The following is a 13,360-nucleotide window of genomic DNA, read 5'->3' as shown; positions in this document are numbered from 1 at the left end:
TGTCTCCTCCCTCTCTCCCTCTCTTCCTCCCTTCTCTCTCTGTCTCCTCCCTCTCTCCCTCTCTTCCTCCCTTCTCTCTCTGCCTCCTCCCTCTTCCTCCCTTCTCTCTCTGTCTCCTCCTTCTCTCCCTCTCTTCCTCCCTTCTCTCTCTGCCTCCTCCCCCTCTCTCTCCCTCCTCCCTTCTCTCTCTGCCTCCTCCCTCTCTTCCTCCCTTCTCTCTCTGCCTCATCCCTCTCTCCCTCTCTTCCTCCCTTCTCTCTCTGCCTCCTCCCCCTCTCTCTACCTCCTCCCTTCTCTGTGTGTGAGCGTAGTCTGGGCGCTCAGCCAAGTAGAATGTGTTTTTGAATGAATATCTGATGCGGCTGGCTGTGGGAGGAGCTATGTTACTGGAGTACTGGGAGAAAAGGAGGGAGGGAGCGTGGGAGAGAGAGAGAGAGACAGACTGAATGAGAGAGAGATGGAGAGAGAGAGAGAGAGAAAGGGAGAAAGGGAGAGACAGAGAGAGAGAAAGGGAGAGACAGAGAGAGAGGTCTGACTGCCTTGCATAACACACGTTGGAGCAGCTTTGCACGCAGGACTTCATGTGATTCTTCAACCAGGGGGACTTCCTCTATCGCTGGCTCATCACAGAGCCTTACGGCTGGGTGTACATGTTCACCCGCTCTCCCGGACGTACCCTACCTGGAGCCTGGAGGAAAACAGGGCTGGCTCTGAAAAATAGACCTGCACAAAGGAGACGTAGAGAAAGAGGATTTCCCTATAGGAATACGTAGTGTAGAAGCTACACAGGCAAGAGGAAGTCTGACAATGCTCTGCCAGCTGTGGCTGTGTACAGCCTGGTAAGCTTTTCCCCTCTCCCTCGGCAAAGGCAGTGTTTCTTCTGGTTTCTTCTTGATTTGTGGAATAGTATTTTGGACCCTGGTCCTCTCCACTCATGCGTTCATCACCACTGTCATTCCCTCATCCAGTAATGCCCCTAGAGGCTACAGAACGTACACTGCATCGGGTTGGTCTTTGGATCGCATTACGATAAATACATTTACAAAAGAGCCAAGTCATACAGGTTTTGTAGAGAGAGGCGTTTGCTTGTTTACACGGGAATCTCTGACCTCTCTGTTTGTCTCTGCCTCTCTGTCTCCATCTGTCTGTGTCTGTCTGTCGTCTAACATTGTGTGAGCTAGCTTAGTGAGGAGATGAGCGATGCAGGACGCTGGAGTCATTGTGAAAAGAAGACAAACAGCCAGCTAGCCACAGCTCTCTCTCTCTCTCTCTCTCTCTCTCTCTCTCTCTCACGCTAATACTGCGTTCATAACTAAATGGGAATTTAGCACATACGACTGGGAAAAATCCAGTTGAACGGCCCTCCAACCGGTAATTACTAGTGTAAAACTCATCTGTCATCCTGAGCTGCCACTTCACCCACATGCTGACCTCTGACGTCACCAAGGAAATGACCTTCATAACAGCATTTTGGGTATTTAACTGCAACAACAAAACTTTTTAAAAATAAAAATCAATCTGTTAATATGTTGTTTTTTTTAACACTATAATTAGTTTATAAGCACGATAGCTGTATTTTTAGTTTATGGTCATTAGCCAATCGGCGTTACTTTAAACTTGTTTAAAGTATGTGAATGCATCCAACTTTGTAAATTCCCACCTCCCACTTGGTGACGAACACAGCATTAGAATCTCCTTTACACTCCTGGTCCGCCTTTTAAAGGGAGAGTCAGTCGGGGAATGGAAGGGTTTATTTGGAGCATTAAAGCTAGTAGCCAAATAGACACACACAGATGGTTAACCTTGTGTTTGGTACATTTATAGGAGGTTTGTGGGGGAAAGGTAATATCTGATGGAGAGTGTAGACAGTCAGTTAGTCGTTGTCAGTCAGCCTGTCATTCAGTCAACCAGTCAGTCATTCAGCCAGTCAGTCAGCCAGTCAGTCAGCCAGTCAGTCAGCCAGTCAATCAGTCAGTCAATCAACCTGAGTTGAGTCATTCAGCCAGTCAGTCAGTCAGTCAGTCAGTCAGACAGCTAGCCAGCCAGTCAGTCAGTCAGTCAGTCAATCAGTCAGCCTGTCATTCAGTCAACCAGTCAGTCATTCAGCCAGTCAGCCAATCATTCAGCCTGTCATTCAGTCAACCAGTCAGTCATTCAGCCAGTCAGCCAATCATTCAGCCAGTTAACCAGTCAGTCAGCCAGTCAATCAGTCAGTCAATCAACCAGTCAGTCAGTCATTCAGCCAGTCAGTCAGTCAGTTAGTCAGTCAGTTAGTCAGTCAGTCAGTCAGCCAGCCAGCCAGCCATTCAGTCAACCAGTCAGTTAGTCAGTCAGTCAGACAGCCAGCTAGTCATTGTCAGTCATTCATTAATTCAGTCATTCAGCCAGCCTGTCTATCAGTCAGTTAGTCAGCCAGCCAGTCAGTCATTCAATCAGTCAGTCAGTAAGCCAGTCAGTCATCCATTCAGTCAACCATTCAGTCAGCCAGCCATCCAGCCAGTCATTCAGTCAGTCATACGTAGTGTAGTCTCTGTGACAACAACAGAGTCAGGTGACAGAAACACAGCAAGGCAACATGTTGTTTCATCGTCAATGTTTGGTTGTTTTTTGTTGTTATTTGGTCGTCAAAGCTCATTTCTGGGAATAATGTACATAATGTGACCATGGCCCATAAGGTCAAGTGCTCTATATAGGGAATAGGGTGCCATACGGGATGCAACTAGTCCCTCTCCAGATCTGCCTAGCCAAAGGACCCAAAGAGCTTCCTGTATTTGTGCACTGTGAGTTTAGTACATGAGTGTTCTCATCAGTGTTATCTTACTGGCCGTGTGTTTGTTGGTCTCAAGGTTATAATAATAACTGTGGGAAATGGAGAAGGTTTCCTCCTTGGTGTCTGTGCTGCTTGCTATCCATGTCAGTGAGTGCCTGCATCCCAAATGCCATCGTACAGATACACTACATGACCAGAAGTATGTGGACACCTGCTCTTCAAACATCTCCTTCCAAAATCATGGGCATTAATATGGAGTTGGTCCCCCCTTTGCTGCTATAACAGCCTCCCGTCTTCTGGGAAGGATTTCCACTAGATGTTGGAACATTGCTGTGGGGTCTTGCTTCTATTCAGCCACAAGAGCATTAGTGAGGTCAGGCACTGATGTTAGACGATGAGGCCTGGCTCGCAGTCGGCGTTCCAATTCATCCCAAAGGTGATCGATAGGGTACAGGTCAGGTCTTTGTGCAGGCCAGTCAAAATTTTCCACACTGATCATGACAAACCATTTCTGTACAGACCTTGCTTTGTGCACAGGGGCATTGTCATGCTGAAACAGGAAAGGGCCTTCCCCAAACTGTTGCCACAAAGTTGGAAGCACAGAATCGTCTGGAATGTCATTGTCTGCTGTAGTGTTAAGATTTCCCTTCATTGGAACTAAAGGGCACAAACCATGAAAAACAGCTCCAGTTCATTATTCCTCCCCCACCAAACTTGGAGCAGGTAGTGTTGTCCTGGCATCCACCAAACCCAGATTTAGGACATAGCCAGTCATTGGTAGTGAGTTGAGATGAGGTGAGGTGAGGTAGGTGAGATGAGGTGATGTAGGTGAGGTGAGGTAGGTGAGGTGAAGTAGGTGAGGTGAGGTAGGTGAGGTGAGGTGATGTAGGTGAGGTGAAGTAGGTGAGGTGAGGTGATGTAGGTGAGGTGAGGTAGGTGAGTTGAGTTGAGGTAGGTGAGGTGAGGTAGGTGAGATGAAGTAGGTGAGGTGAGTTGAAGTGAAGTGAGGTGAGGTAGGTGAGGTGAGGTAGGTGAGGTGAGGTAGGTGAGGTGAGTTGAGGTGAGATGAGGTGAGGAAGGTGAATTGAGGTGAGGTGAGTTGAAGTGAGGTGAGGTAGGTGAGGTGAGGTAGGTGAGTTGAGTTGAGGTGAGGTAGATGAGTTGAGGTGAGGTGAGGTGAGGTGAGGTAGGTGAGTTGAGGTGAGGTGAGGTGAGGTAGTTGAGTTGAGGTGAGGTGAGGTGAGTTGGGTGAGTTGAGTTGAGGTAAGGTGAGGTAGGTGAGGTGAGGTAGGTAAGGTGAGTGAGTGGTAGTGAATGGAACAATGCTTGTTCCCATTCAGGACGTGTCTGCTGCCTCTGGGGCATGTGAGGAGAGACTCTCCATATAGCTGAGCACAGGAAAGTTGTCCAAGGGTGCTGGGATCCTCTGGTTGTCTTTAGCGTGTGTGTGTGTGTGTGTGTGTGTGTGTGTGTGTGTGTGTGTGTGTGTGTTGGACTCTAAACAGATTTCTATCTTTACACCAGTGGAAAGTGGGACATGGTGTCTCCGTGTTGTGACTCTCCTGTAACCATGCCTCAGAGATTGTTGTTGTGTTACCGCAGTGTTCATTGTCAAGGCTCGGGTTGTCGTGGTGTTTTCCTCGTGGTGTTATCATGGGATTGCCATGGTGATGGGGTTGTGCTGTAGCAGTGTCGTAGTGTGTGTGTCTGTGTGGAGCTAATCGACAATGTCTGCGTGAAGTGGAGGCTATATGGTGCTCTGATGCTAAAGGCACCGCTTAATGTGGGTCAGGAAAAGCAGCTCTCTCTCTCCCTCCCCTCTCTCTTTATCTCTCTTTCTCTCTTCTCCCATCCTCTGCCACTTTCTGTTTTTCCTCTCTCCCGCCCTCTCGCTTTGTTTTTCTCTCTCTTTTTTCCCTTCCCTCTTTCTCTGTCACTCCATGTTTTTCACTGCATCTCTCCCTGCCTGCCATCATGCGTTGTCTTTCTGTTGATCTATTTCTCCCTCCCTGCCTGCCATCATGCTTTCTGTCTTCCTGCCTCTCTGTTTATCTCCTCTCCTTCTCCCTTTCTTCCTGCCTCTGTTTATCTCCTCTCCTCCCTTTCTTCCTGCCTCTGTTTATCTCCTCTCCTTCTCCCTTTCTTCCTGCCTCTGTTTATCTCCTCTCCTTCTCCCTTTCTTCCTGCCTCTGTTTATCTCCTCTCCTTCTCCCTTTCTTCCTGCCTCTGTTTATCTCCTCTCCTTCTCCCTTTCTTTCTGCCTCTGTTTATCTCCTCTCTTTCTCCCTTTCTTCCTGCCTCTCTGTTTATCTCCTCCCCTTCTCCCTTTCTTCCTGCCTCTCTGTTTATCTCCTCTCCTTCTCCCTTTCTTTCTGCCTCTGTTTATCTCCTCTCCTTCTCCCTTTCTTCCTGCCTCTGTTTATCTCCTCTCCTTCTCCCTTTCTTTCTGCCTCTGTTTATCTCCTCTCCTTCTCCCCTTCTTCCCGCCTCTCTGTTTATCTCCTCTCCTTCTCCCTTTCTTTCTGCCTCTGTTTATCTCCTCTCCTTCTCCCTTTCTTCCTGCCTCTGTTTATCTCCTCTCCTTCTCCCTTTCTTCCTGCCTCTCTGTTTATCTCCTCTCCTTCTCCCTTTCTTCCTGCCTCTGTTTATCTCCTCTCCTTCTCCCTTTCTTCCTGCCTCTCTGTTTATCTCCTCCCCTTCTCCCTTTCTTCCTGCCTCTCTGTTTATCTCCTCCCCTTCTCCCTTTCTTCCTGCCTCTCTGTTTATCTCTCCTTCTCCCTTTCTTCCTGCCTCTCTGTTTATCTCCTCTCCTTCTCCCTTTCTTCCTGTCTCTCTGTTTATCTCCTTTCTTGCCTCTCAGCTGCACCTCTCCTTTGTTACCTCTGGTACATCTAGCAGGCTTTATCAGGCTGTTCTGTTATAGATATAGAATGGTGCATCTAGCAGGCTTTATCAAGCTGTTCTGTTATAGATATAGAATGGTACATCTAGCAGGCTTTATCAGGCTGTTCTGTTATAGATATAGAATGGTACATCTAGCAGGCTTTATCAGGCTGTTCTGTTATAGATATAGAATGGTACATCTAGCAGGCTTTATCAGGCTGTTCTGTTATAGATATAGAATGGTACATCGAGCAGGCTTTATCAAGCTGTTCTGTTATAGATATAGAATGGTACATCTAGCAGGCTTTATCAGGCACACATGGAGGTTCACTGAGGTCTTCAGTCCGGTTGACTGTATGTTTATTGTTGAATGTGTAGATGATGTAGATGTGATGACGTGAGGCAGGGGGTAATATACACAATACAACATGACTTCCTAGAACATCATGATGTGATTGTCAAATTATAATTTCAATGAGGAGTGAAATGGATGGACACACAAGCACGCACATAAATACACACACACAGGCCTCCCGAGTGGCGCAGTGGTCTAAGGTACTGCATCGCTAGCTGTGCCACTAGAGATTCTGGGTTCGAGTCCAGGCACTGTCGCAGCTGGCCGCGACCGGGAGACCCATGGGGTGGTGCACAATTGGCCCAGCGTCGTCCGGGTTAGGGGAGGGTTTGGCCGGCAGGGATGTCCTTGTCCCATCACGCACTAGCGACTCCTGTGGTGGGCCGGGCGCAGTGCACGCTGACACGGTCGTCAGGTGTACGGTGTTTCCTCTGACACATTGGTGCGGCTGGCTTCCAGGTTAAGTGGGCATTGTGTCAAGAAGCAGTGCGGCTTGGTTGGGTTGTGTTTCGGAGGACGCATGGCTCTCGACCTTCGTCTCTCCCGAGTCCGTACGGGAGTTGCAGCGATGAGACAAGACTGTAACTACTAATTGGAAACCAGGATATTGGGGAGAAAAAGGGGTAAACATAATTGATATAAATACACACAGAACAACAACAACAACCAGGATGTCATTTGATCTGGTGTCTGGCTTGATTTTCACACCTACCTTTTTCCACTCACAGTCATTGAAGCAGGGGTTGGTACCGGTTCAGGAAACAGAACCAAAAACGGTGAAAAAACAACAAAAATTCAAGTAACAGAAATAGAACCAGCAACTAGTGTTCCGGAACAGAACTGTTATTTTCAAATCTTGAGAATCGGTTAATAATGTCATTGTTTTGTTCCCGAAAATATTCTGTATTTAAGTACAGTTCTGATGCTAGTAATAGCCTAAACTCATGCCATGATGTTCAGCGCTTCAAGCCAAGCCTGTTACATGTCCACCCCTCTTTCTCACTCTCTACTCACCCGCATCTCATGCCTGCAGGGGCGCATATTAAAATATGGAATGTCATGATTGCATATATCCTTTGACGTGTGTCATGCACAGAGAGTAAGCATGTTGGAAATGTACAGCCATCATTCTTCTCTGTTGTTTCTACATTCTAGAACACAACAGTTGTGTTTCTTCCTCTGTCTCCAGATTTACAGCTGGCGGACGTTGTGGTTAGTCAGAGATGATTCCTCATGAAGTCCATGGAGTCGTCCTCTCTGTCGCCTGGCGGGCGTCACTCTGCCCTCTCTAGACTACTGAGTCCAGGACACACAGTCACACAGTGAAGACCTGAAAGAGACCTGATAGAGCCCACGACAACACTGAGAGAGAGAGATGTTTCGCATGCCAATAAAGCCCTTAAATTGAATTGAAATTGAGAGAGAAACAGAGATAGGGACAAAGAGAGAGAGAAACAGTAGGTTCAAAAAACCTACTTGAGAGACAAACAAAGAGTGAAAACCAACCATGAAATCCAACCAGGAGAGGAGCCATGGCTGTCTACCTCCAAAGAAGCGTGAGATCCTAGCCCTGGAGCAGAGGCCTGTGGTGGTACCAGCAGCAGCTGAGATCCTAGCCCTGGAGCAGAGGCCTGTGGTGGTACCAGCAGCAGCTGCAGCCTCAGCAGACACTACCTTGCACACAGAGAACCTGACTTGGCTGGCCAATGTAGCCAGCGAACGCTGCAGATCCACAGAAACTCCCAGCCCCAGGTTTCCTGTCTCCTCGTCCTCCTCTTCATCTCCCTCCCCTTCTGCTCTCCCCCTGTCCTCTCTCTCCACGATCTACCCCACTGGGGTGGGGCTCAGCCAACAGGGCGGGACAATCCAGTACGCCCAGCTGGCCCCTAACCTCCAGTTCATTAGCTCGGGGCCGTACACTGGCTACATCTCCTCTCAGATCATCCAGTCCACTGCCACCAGTGTAGCCGCCTCCACAGGGCAACAGCGCCACCATCTGGACGGCCACTGCTACACCACCGCCCTCATCTCCCAGGCCACCAAGGTGTGTGTCTATTGTGTGTGCATTCGGAAAGTATTCAGACCCCTTGACTTTTTCCACATTTTGTTACGTTAAAGCCTTATTCTAAAATGTATTATTGTTTTTTCCCCCTCATCAATCTACACACAATAAGGTATTTTTTACATTTATTTTTTATACATTTACAAAAATGTATAAAAACCTGTTTTTGCTTTGTCATTATGTTTGCTGTGTTCAGATTGATCAGATTGTTTATGTATTTAATCCATTGTGGAAAAAGTCAAGGGGTCTGAATACTTTCCATAGACACCGTATATCGGTGTTGGGGAGTAGTGAACTACATGGAGTTCAACTAGTAAGTTAACTACATTTTGCTGTATTTTGCTGGTAGTTTAACTAAATTATGGCAAGACAATTTGTGTCAGACCTGCCCAATTCTCACTTAAAACATCATTTTTGTGTTTAATAGACTAGATTGTGATCTGTTTTTGCAATTTCTAGACTATGACATTTCAGATTTCAATATGATAATGCATCATTAAAGTAGTCAACTACTTTTTCAAGGTAACTTTAAGGTTCAGTAAACTATATTTTCTTAAGGCTAGATTTAATGTAGCGTAACTTCTTCCAGAGTGAAGTAATTGTTAGCTTGATAAACTTTCATAGTAGCTTCCCCACCACTGGTATTTATTCTGTAATTAATTAGTAGTATTATTATTATACAGTGGGGCAAAAAAGTATTTAGTCAGCCACCAGTTGTGCAAGTTCTCCCACTTAAAAAGATGAGAGAGGCCTGTAATTTTCATCATAGGTACACTTCAACTATGACAGACGAAATGAGGAAAAAAAATCCAGAAAATCACATTGTAGGATTTTTAATGAATTTATTTGCAAATTGTGGTGGAAAATAAGTATTTGGTCACCTACAAACAAGCAAGATTTCTGGCTCTCACAGACCTGTAACTTCTTCTTTAAGAGGCTCCTCTGTCCTCCACTCGTTACCTGTATTAATGGCACCTGTTTGAACTTGTTATCAGTATAAAAGACACCTGTCCACAACCTCAAACAGTCACACTCCAAGCTTCACTATGGCCAAGACCAAAGAGCTGTCAAAGGACACCAGAAACAAAATTGTAGACCTGCACCATGCTGGGAAGACTGAATCTGCAATAGGTAAGCAGCTTGGTTTGAAGAAATCAACTGTGGGAGCAATTATTAGGAAATGGAAGACATACAATACCACTGATAATCTCCCTCTATCTGGGGCTCCACGCAAGATCTCACCCCGTGGGGTCAAAATGATCACAAAAACGGTGAGCAAAAATCCCAGAACCACACGGGGGGACCTAGTGAATGACCGGCAGAGAGCTGGGACCAAAGTAACAAAGCCTACCATCAGTAACACACTACGCCGCCAGGGACTCAAATCCTGCAGTGCCAGACGTGTCCCCTGCTTAAGCCAGTACATGTCCAGGCCCGTCTGAAGTTTGCTAGAGAGCATTTGGATGATCCAGAAGAAGATTGGGAAAATGTCATATGGTCAGATGAAACCAAAATATAACTTTTTGGTAAAAACTTAACTCGTCGTGTTTGGAGGACAAAGAATGCTGAGTTGCATCCAAAGAACACCATACCTACTGTGAAGCACGGTGGTGGAAACACCATGCTTTGGGGCTGTTTTTCTGCAAAGGGACCAGGACGACTGATCCGTGTAAAGGAAAGAATGAATGGGGCCATGTATCGTGAGATTTTGAGTGAAAACCTCCTTCCATCAGCAAGGGCATTGAAGATGAAACGTGGCTGGGTCTTTCAGCATGACAATAATCCCAAACACACCGCTCGGGCAACGAAGGAGTGGCTTCGTAAGAAGCATTTCAAGGTCCTGGAGTGGCCTAGCCAGTCTCCAGATCTCAACCCCATAGAAAATCTTTGGAGGGAGTTGAAAGTCCGTGTTGCCCAGCAACAGCCCCAAAACATCACTGCTCTAGAGGAGATCTGCATGGAGGAATGGGCCAAAATACCAGCAACAGTGTGTGAAAACCTTGTGAAGACTTACAGAAAACATTTGACCTCTGTCATTGCCAACAAAGGGTATATAACAAAGTATTGAGATCAACTTTTGTTGTTGACCAAATACTTATTTTCCACCATAATTTGCAAATAAATTCATAAAAAATCCTACAATGTGATTTTCTGGATTTTTTTTCTCATTTTGTCTGTCATAGTTGAAGTGTACCTATGATGAAAATTACAGGCCTCTCTCATCTTTTTAAGTGGGAGAACTTGCACAATTGGTGGCTGACTAAATATTTTGGCCCCACTGTATAATTAGTGTTTTTTATTTTTTATGTTTTTTATGTTTTGGTTGGTGCGAAGAAATATCCCCTTTGGGGCGATTAATGAAATACTCTGTTATGTTAAGGTTGGGGACCAGCAGAACAAGGTCCAGATAGGTCTGCCGTCTGACCTGGCTGTGTCCGTTGGAGGGACCCACTTCACCACTACCCACCAGTACATCCAGCTGGACAGCAGCAGCCCTCTGACCGTCACCTCCCCTACCCAGGGCCACCTCCAGCCTCTCCAGCTCCACACCCACCCTGGGGTGGGCCTCCTCCCCCACACCCTCACCCTCGCCCCCTCCCAGGTGCTGGTCCAGTATACGGATGGGTTAGGGGTCAACAAAGCTGAGGGCGGACACACCAAGGTATTTACATCGTTTTTTTATTGAATATATTTTTAGACGTTGAACTGTTTGCGAGGAGAGCTTGTGGGTAAGCATGTCATTGTACAGTGTAGACTACACTGTATCCTGTGGATATGATAAATATAGATTGATTTGATTTGAAGGTGGTGCAGCTGAATGGAGAGCTGGAGAGGAGTTTCGGTAAACAGAGCTGTGCTGGCATCAAAGGAACCTCCTACTCTAACCAGAACAATCAGCAGGTTCACCATGGATATGAAGCTCGACACATCCTCATTCCCGCAGACTACACTACCCAGGATTCCACAGGACTACAAACCTCCCTGGTGCTGGTAGCAAACGCCCAGCCCAACCCCCACCCCCACCCTCACCCTACCAGTGGTGCTGAGCAGGACAAGGTCCAGGTCCACCCATCACTAATACACAGTGAGGGAGGAGGCATCTGTCTAAGGAAACCTGTCTCCAGAACCTCCTCTTTCACCTCCTCTGAGGCTCTGAAGGTCTCTTCTGCCCCTCACACGGTTATCCAGACCACCCACCACTCTGACGAGCATGTACACAGCCTGTACTCCACCACCCAGGCACCAATCATCGGCTACATCGCCAGGGCAGGTAACCAGCATGGCGTCAGCTACGCCACCCTGCCGCAGCACCTGGTCATCCCGGACGGCCAGTCCCTCCAGTCTCTCCTGATACCCGTTAACGGAGTTACCACCACTACGGACCTCGAGGCTGCCTGCTCGGTGACCGCCAGGACGGCCAGCACCACTGCCTCTCAGCTGGCTCCAGCGACCGCATCCCTCCCCCGCCACACCTACCTCACCGCGTCCCTGTCCAAGTGTGAGATGCTGGGGTCGGACGGCCACCACCAGTCCCCTGCTGTACTCCAGGCCCAAGTACTACCCATCCAACACATCCAAATCCCGTCTAACACACCTGCTAATGTGGTGGCGTCCCCCTCCCCTGCCCCAGCCCTAGCTCCAGGACCTGTCCAGGCCTCCCCCTCTCTCTCCTCTTCCCCCTCCCCTGTCCCAGCCCTAGCTCCAGGACCTGTCCAGGCCTCACCCTCTCTCTCCTTGTCCCCCTCCCCTGCCCCAGCCCTAGCTCCAGGACCTGTCCAGGCCTCCCCCTCTCTCTCCTCTTCCCCCTCCCCTGCCCCAGCCCTAGCTCCAGGACCTGTCCAGGCCTCCCCCTCTCTCTCCTCTTCCCTCTCCTCCACTCCAGCTCCTGTCCAGTCCACCCCCACTCTCTCCTCTTCCCCCTCCCCTGCCCCAGCCCTAGCTCCAGCCCCTGTCCAGGCCTCCCCCTCTCTCTCCTCCTCTCCAACCACGCTCCCTCCGTTCTTCATGCGTGGCTCCATCATCCAGCTGGCGGACGGGGAGCTGAAGCGAGTGGAGGACCTGAAGACGGAGGACTTTATCCAGAGTGCTGAGATCAGCAGTGAGCTGAAGATTGACTCCAGCACAGTGGAACGCATCGACACGGGCCAGACACCCAACGCTGTCATCATACAGTTCGGTGTCGGGGAACACAAAGCACAGGTAAGCTTGTTGTTGTCTCCATTCCCCTAGACTCAGTGCCAGTCTGTTTGTACTACCCTGCCAACGCCTTGTCACTCATTCTCTCACCGCAGTGGTGTTGAAAAGAGCACAAACAGATCTGAGACCAGGCTACCATAACCCCATCCTAATGTCAATGTTTATGCCAATAACAGTTTATTGTGTATCCTTTGTGTGTTGTATTCCTCTGCAGGTGTGTGTGGAGGTGCTGTTAGAGTACCCGTTCTTTGTGTTCGGCCAGGGCTGGTCGTCCTGCTGCCCTGGCCGGACCACTCAGCTGTTGGAGCTGAGCTGTGCCAAGCTGTGTGTTGGGGACGTGTGTGTCTCCCTGACCCTCAGGAGCCTGAGGGGTGGCGGTGGCTCTGTGTCTGGGAGGAACCACAACAGCCAGGGTCACGAGGTCAAGCTGAGGCACAGCCACAACACTGGGGACATCACACAGGGGTCTAACCGCCAGGGGAACAGTCAGGGGAATAGCCAGAGTAATGGTCAGAGAGACAGTCAGAGTATGGACAAAGACTTTAGGAACAGTTTGAATGCTGCAGGCAGCAACAGTGTCTTCCTGGTGCAAGTGGCCAAAACAGACAGGTTGAATGAGGAGGACTGGGACGTCCCCCGCTGTGTGGACCAGGTGACAGGATCTGGACTGAGACCCGGATCTGGACCAGGGGTCTACGGAACTGGAGTTGGACCCAGGAGCACCTCGGACCTGCAGGCTGTCTCAGGGAATGGAGAGATGATAGGGAGAGACAATGGAGAGACGAGAGAGAGAGAACAGAATAGCCCCATGCTCCCTCCGCCCCTCAAGACAGAAGTGGGTGAGGCAGACAAAGAAAAACCCTGGGGTCGTAAGAGGAGGTGGTCTGCTCCAGAGAGAGATCAGACAGAGAGGGCGGACGAGGAACCCCCTTTGACTCTGCCAAAACCCTCTTTTATAACTCAGCAGGTCAAACTCTCCATCGAGGGAAGGTCAAATGTTAGTCGTTGAAGGAGCTGGAGTGTTGTACAGGAGGTAGGGGACATAGTTTTATATGTTTGTAACGTTGTTAGTGCTGTTTGGTTTAATCTATCT

General features: G+C 48.6%; 1 protein-coding gene across 1 annotated transcript; it reads left to right on the top strand.

Annotated features, from left to right (window-relative positions):
- The first annotated feature begins 802 nt into the window (after nucleotides 1–802).
- On the top strand, nucleotides 803–13,276 carry LOC139405650 (ataxin-1-like). Its single transcript, XM_071148067.1, has 6 exons — nucleotides 803–839; nucleotides 7,198–8,052; nucleotides 10,451–10,732; nucleotides 10,876–11,787; nucleotides 12,028–12,270; nucleotides 12,482–13,276. Exons 2-6 carry the CDS (start codon nucleotides 7,516–7,518, stop codon nucleotides 13,274–13,276), a joined length of 2,769 nt encoding a protein of 922 aa, XP_071004168.1. The 5' UTR covers nucleotides 803–839; nucleotides 7,198–7,515.
- Nucleotides 13,277–13,360: the final 84 nt, after the last annotated feature.

Source organism: Oncorhynchus clarkii, chromosome 3 (assembly GCF_045791955.1).
Source record: "Oncorhynchus clarkii lewisi isolate Uvic-CL-2024 chromosome 3, UVic_Ocla_1.0, whole genome shotgun sequence".
Taxonomy (NCBI): Eukaryota; Metazoa; Chordata; class Actinopteri; order Salmoniformes; family Salmonidae; genus Oncorhynchus; species Oncorhynchus clarkii.
The sequence above is the reverse complement of the archived record's forward strand: the minus strand, read 5'-3'. Positions and strand labels throughout refer to the sequence as shown.

Coding starts and splice junctions, on each gene's coding strand:
- LOC139405650 (XM_071148067.1), top strand. CDS start 7,516: ATGAAATCCAACCAGGAGAGGAGCCATGGCTGTCTACCTCCAAAGAAG. Junction 10,733..10,875: donor CTGAGGGCGGACACACCAAG/GTATTTACATCG, acceptor TTTGATTTGAAG/GTGGTGCAGCTGAATGGAGA. Junction 11,788..12,027: donor TAGCTCCAGGACCTGTCCAG/GCCTCACCCTCT, acceptor GCCCCTGTCCAG/GCCTCCCCCTCTCTCTCCTC.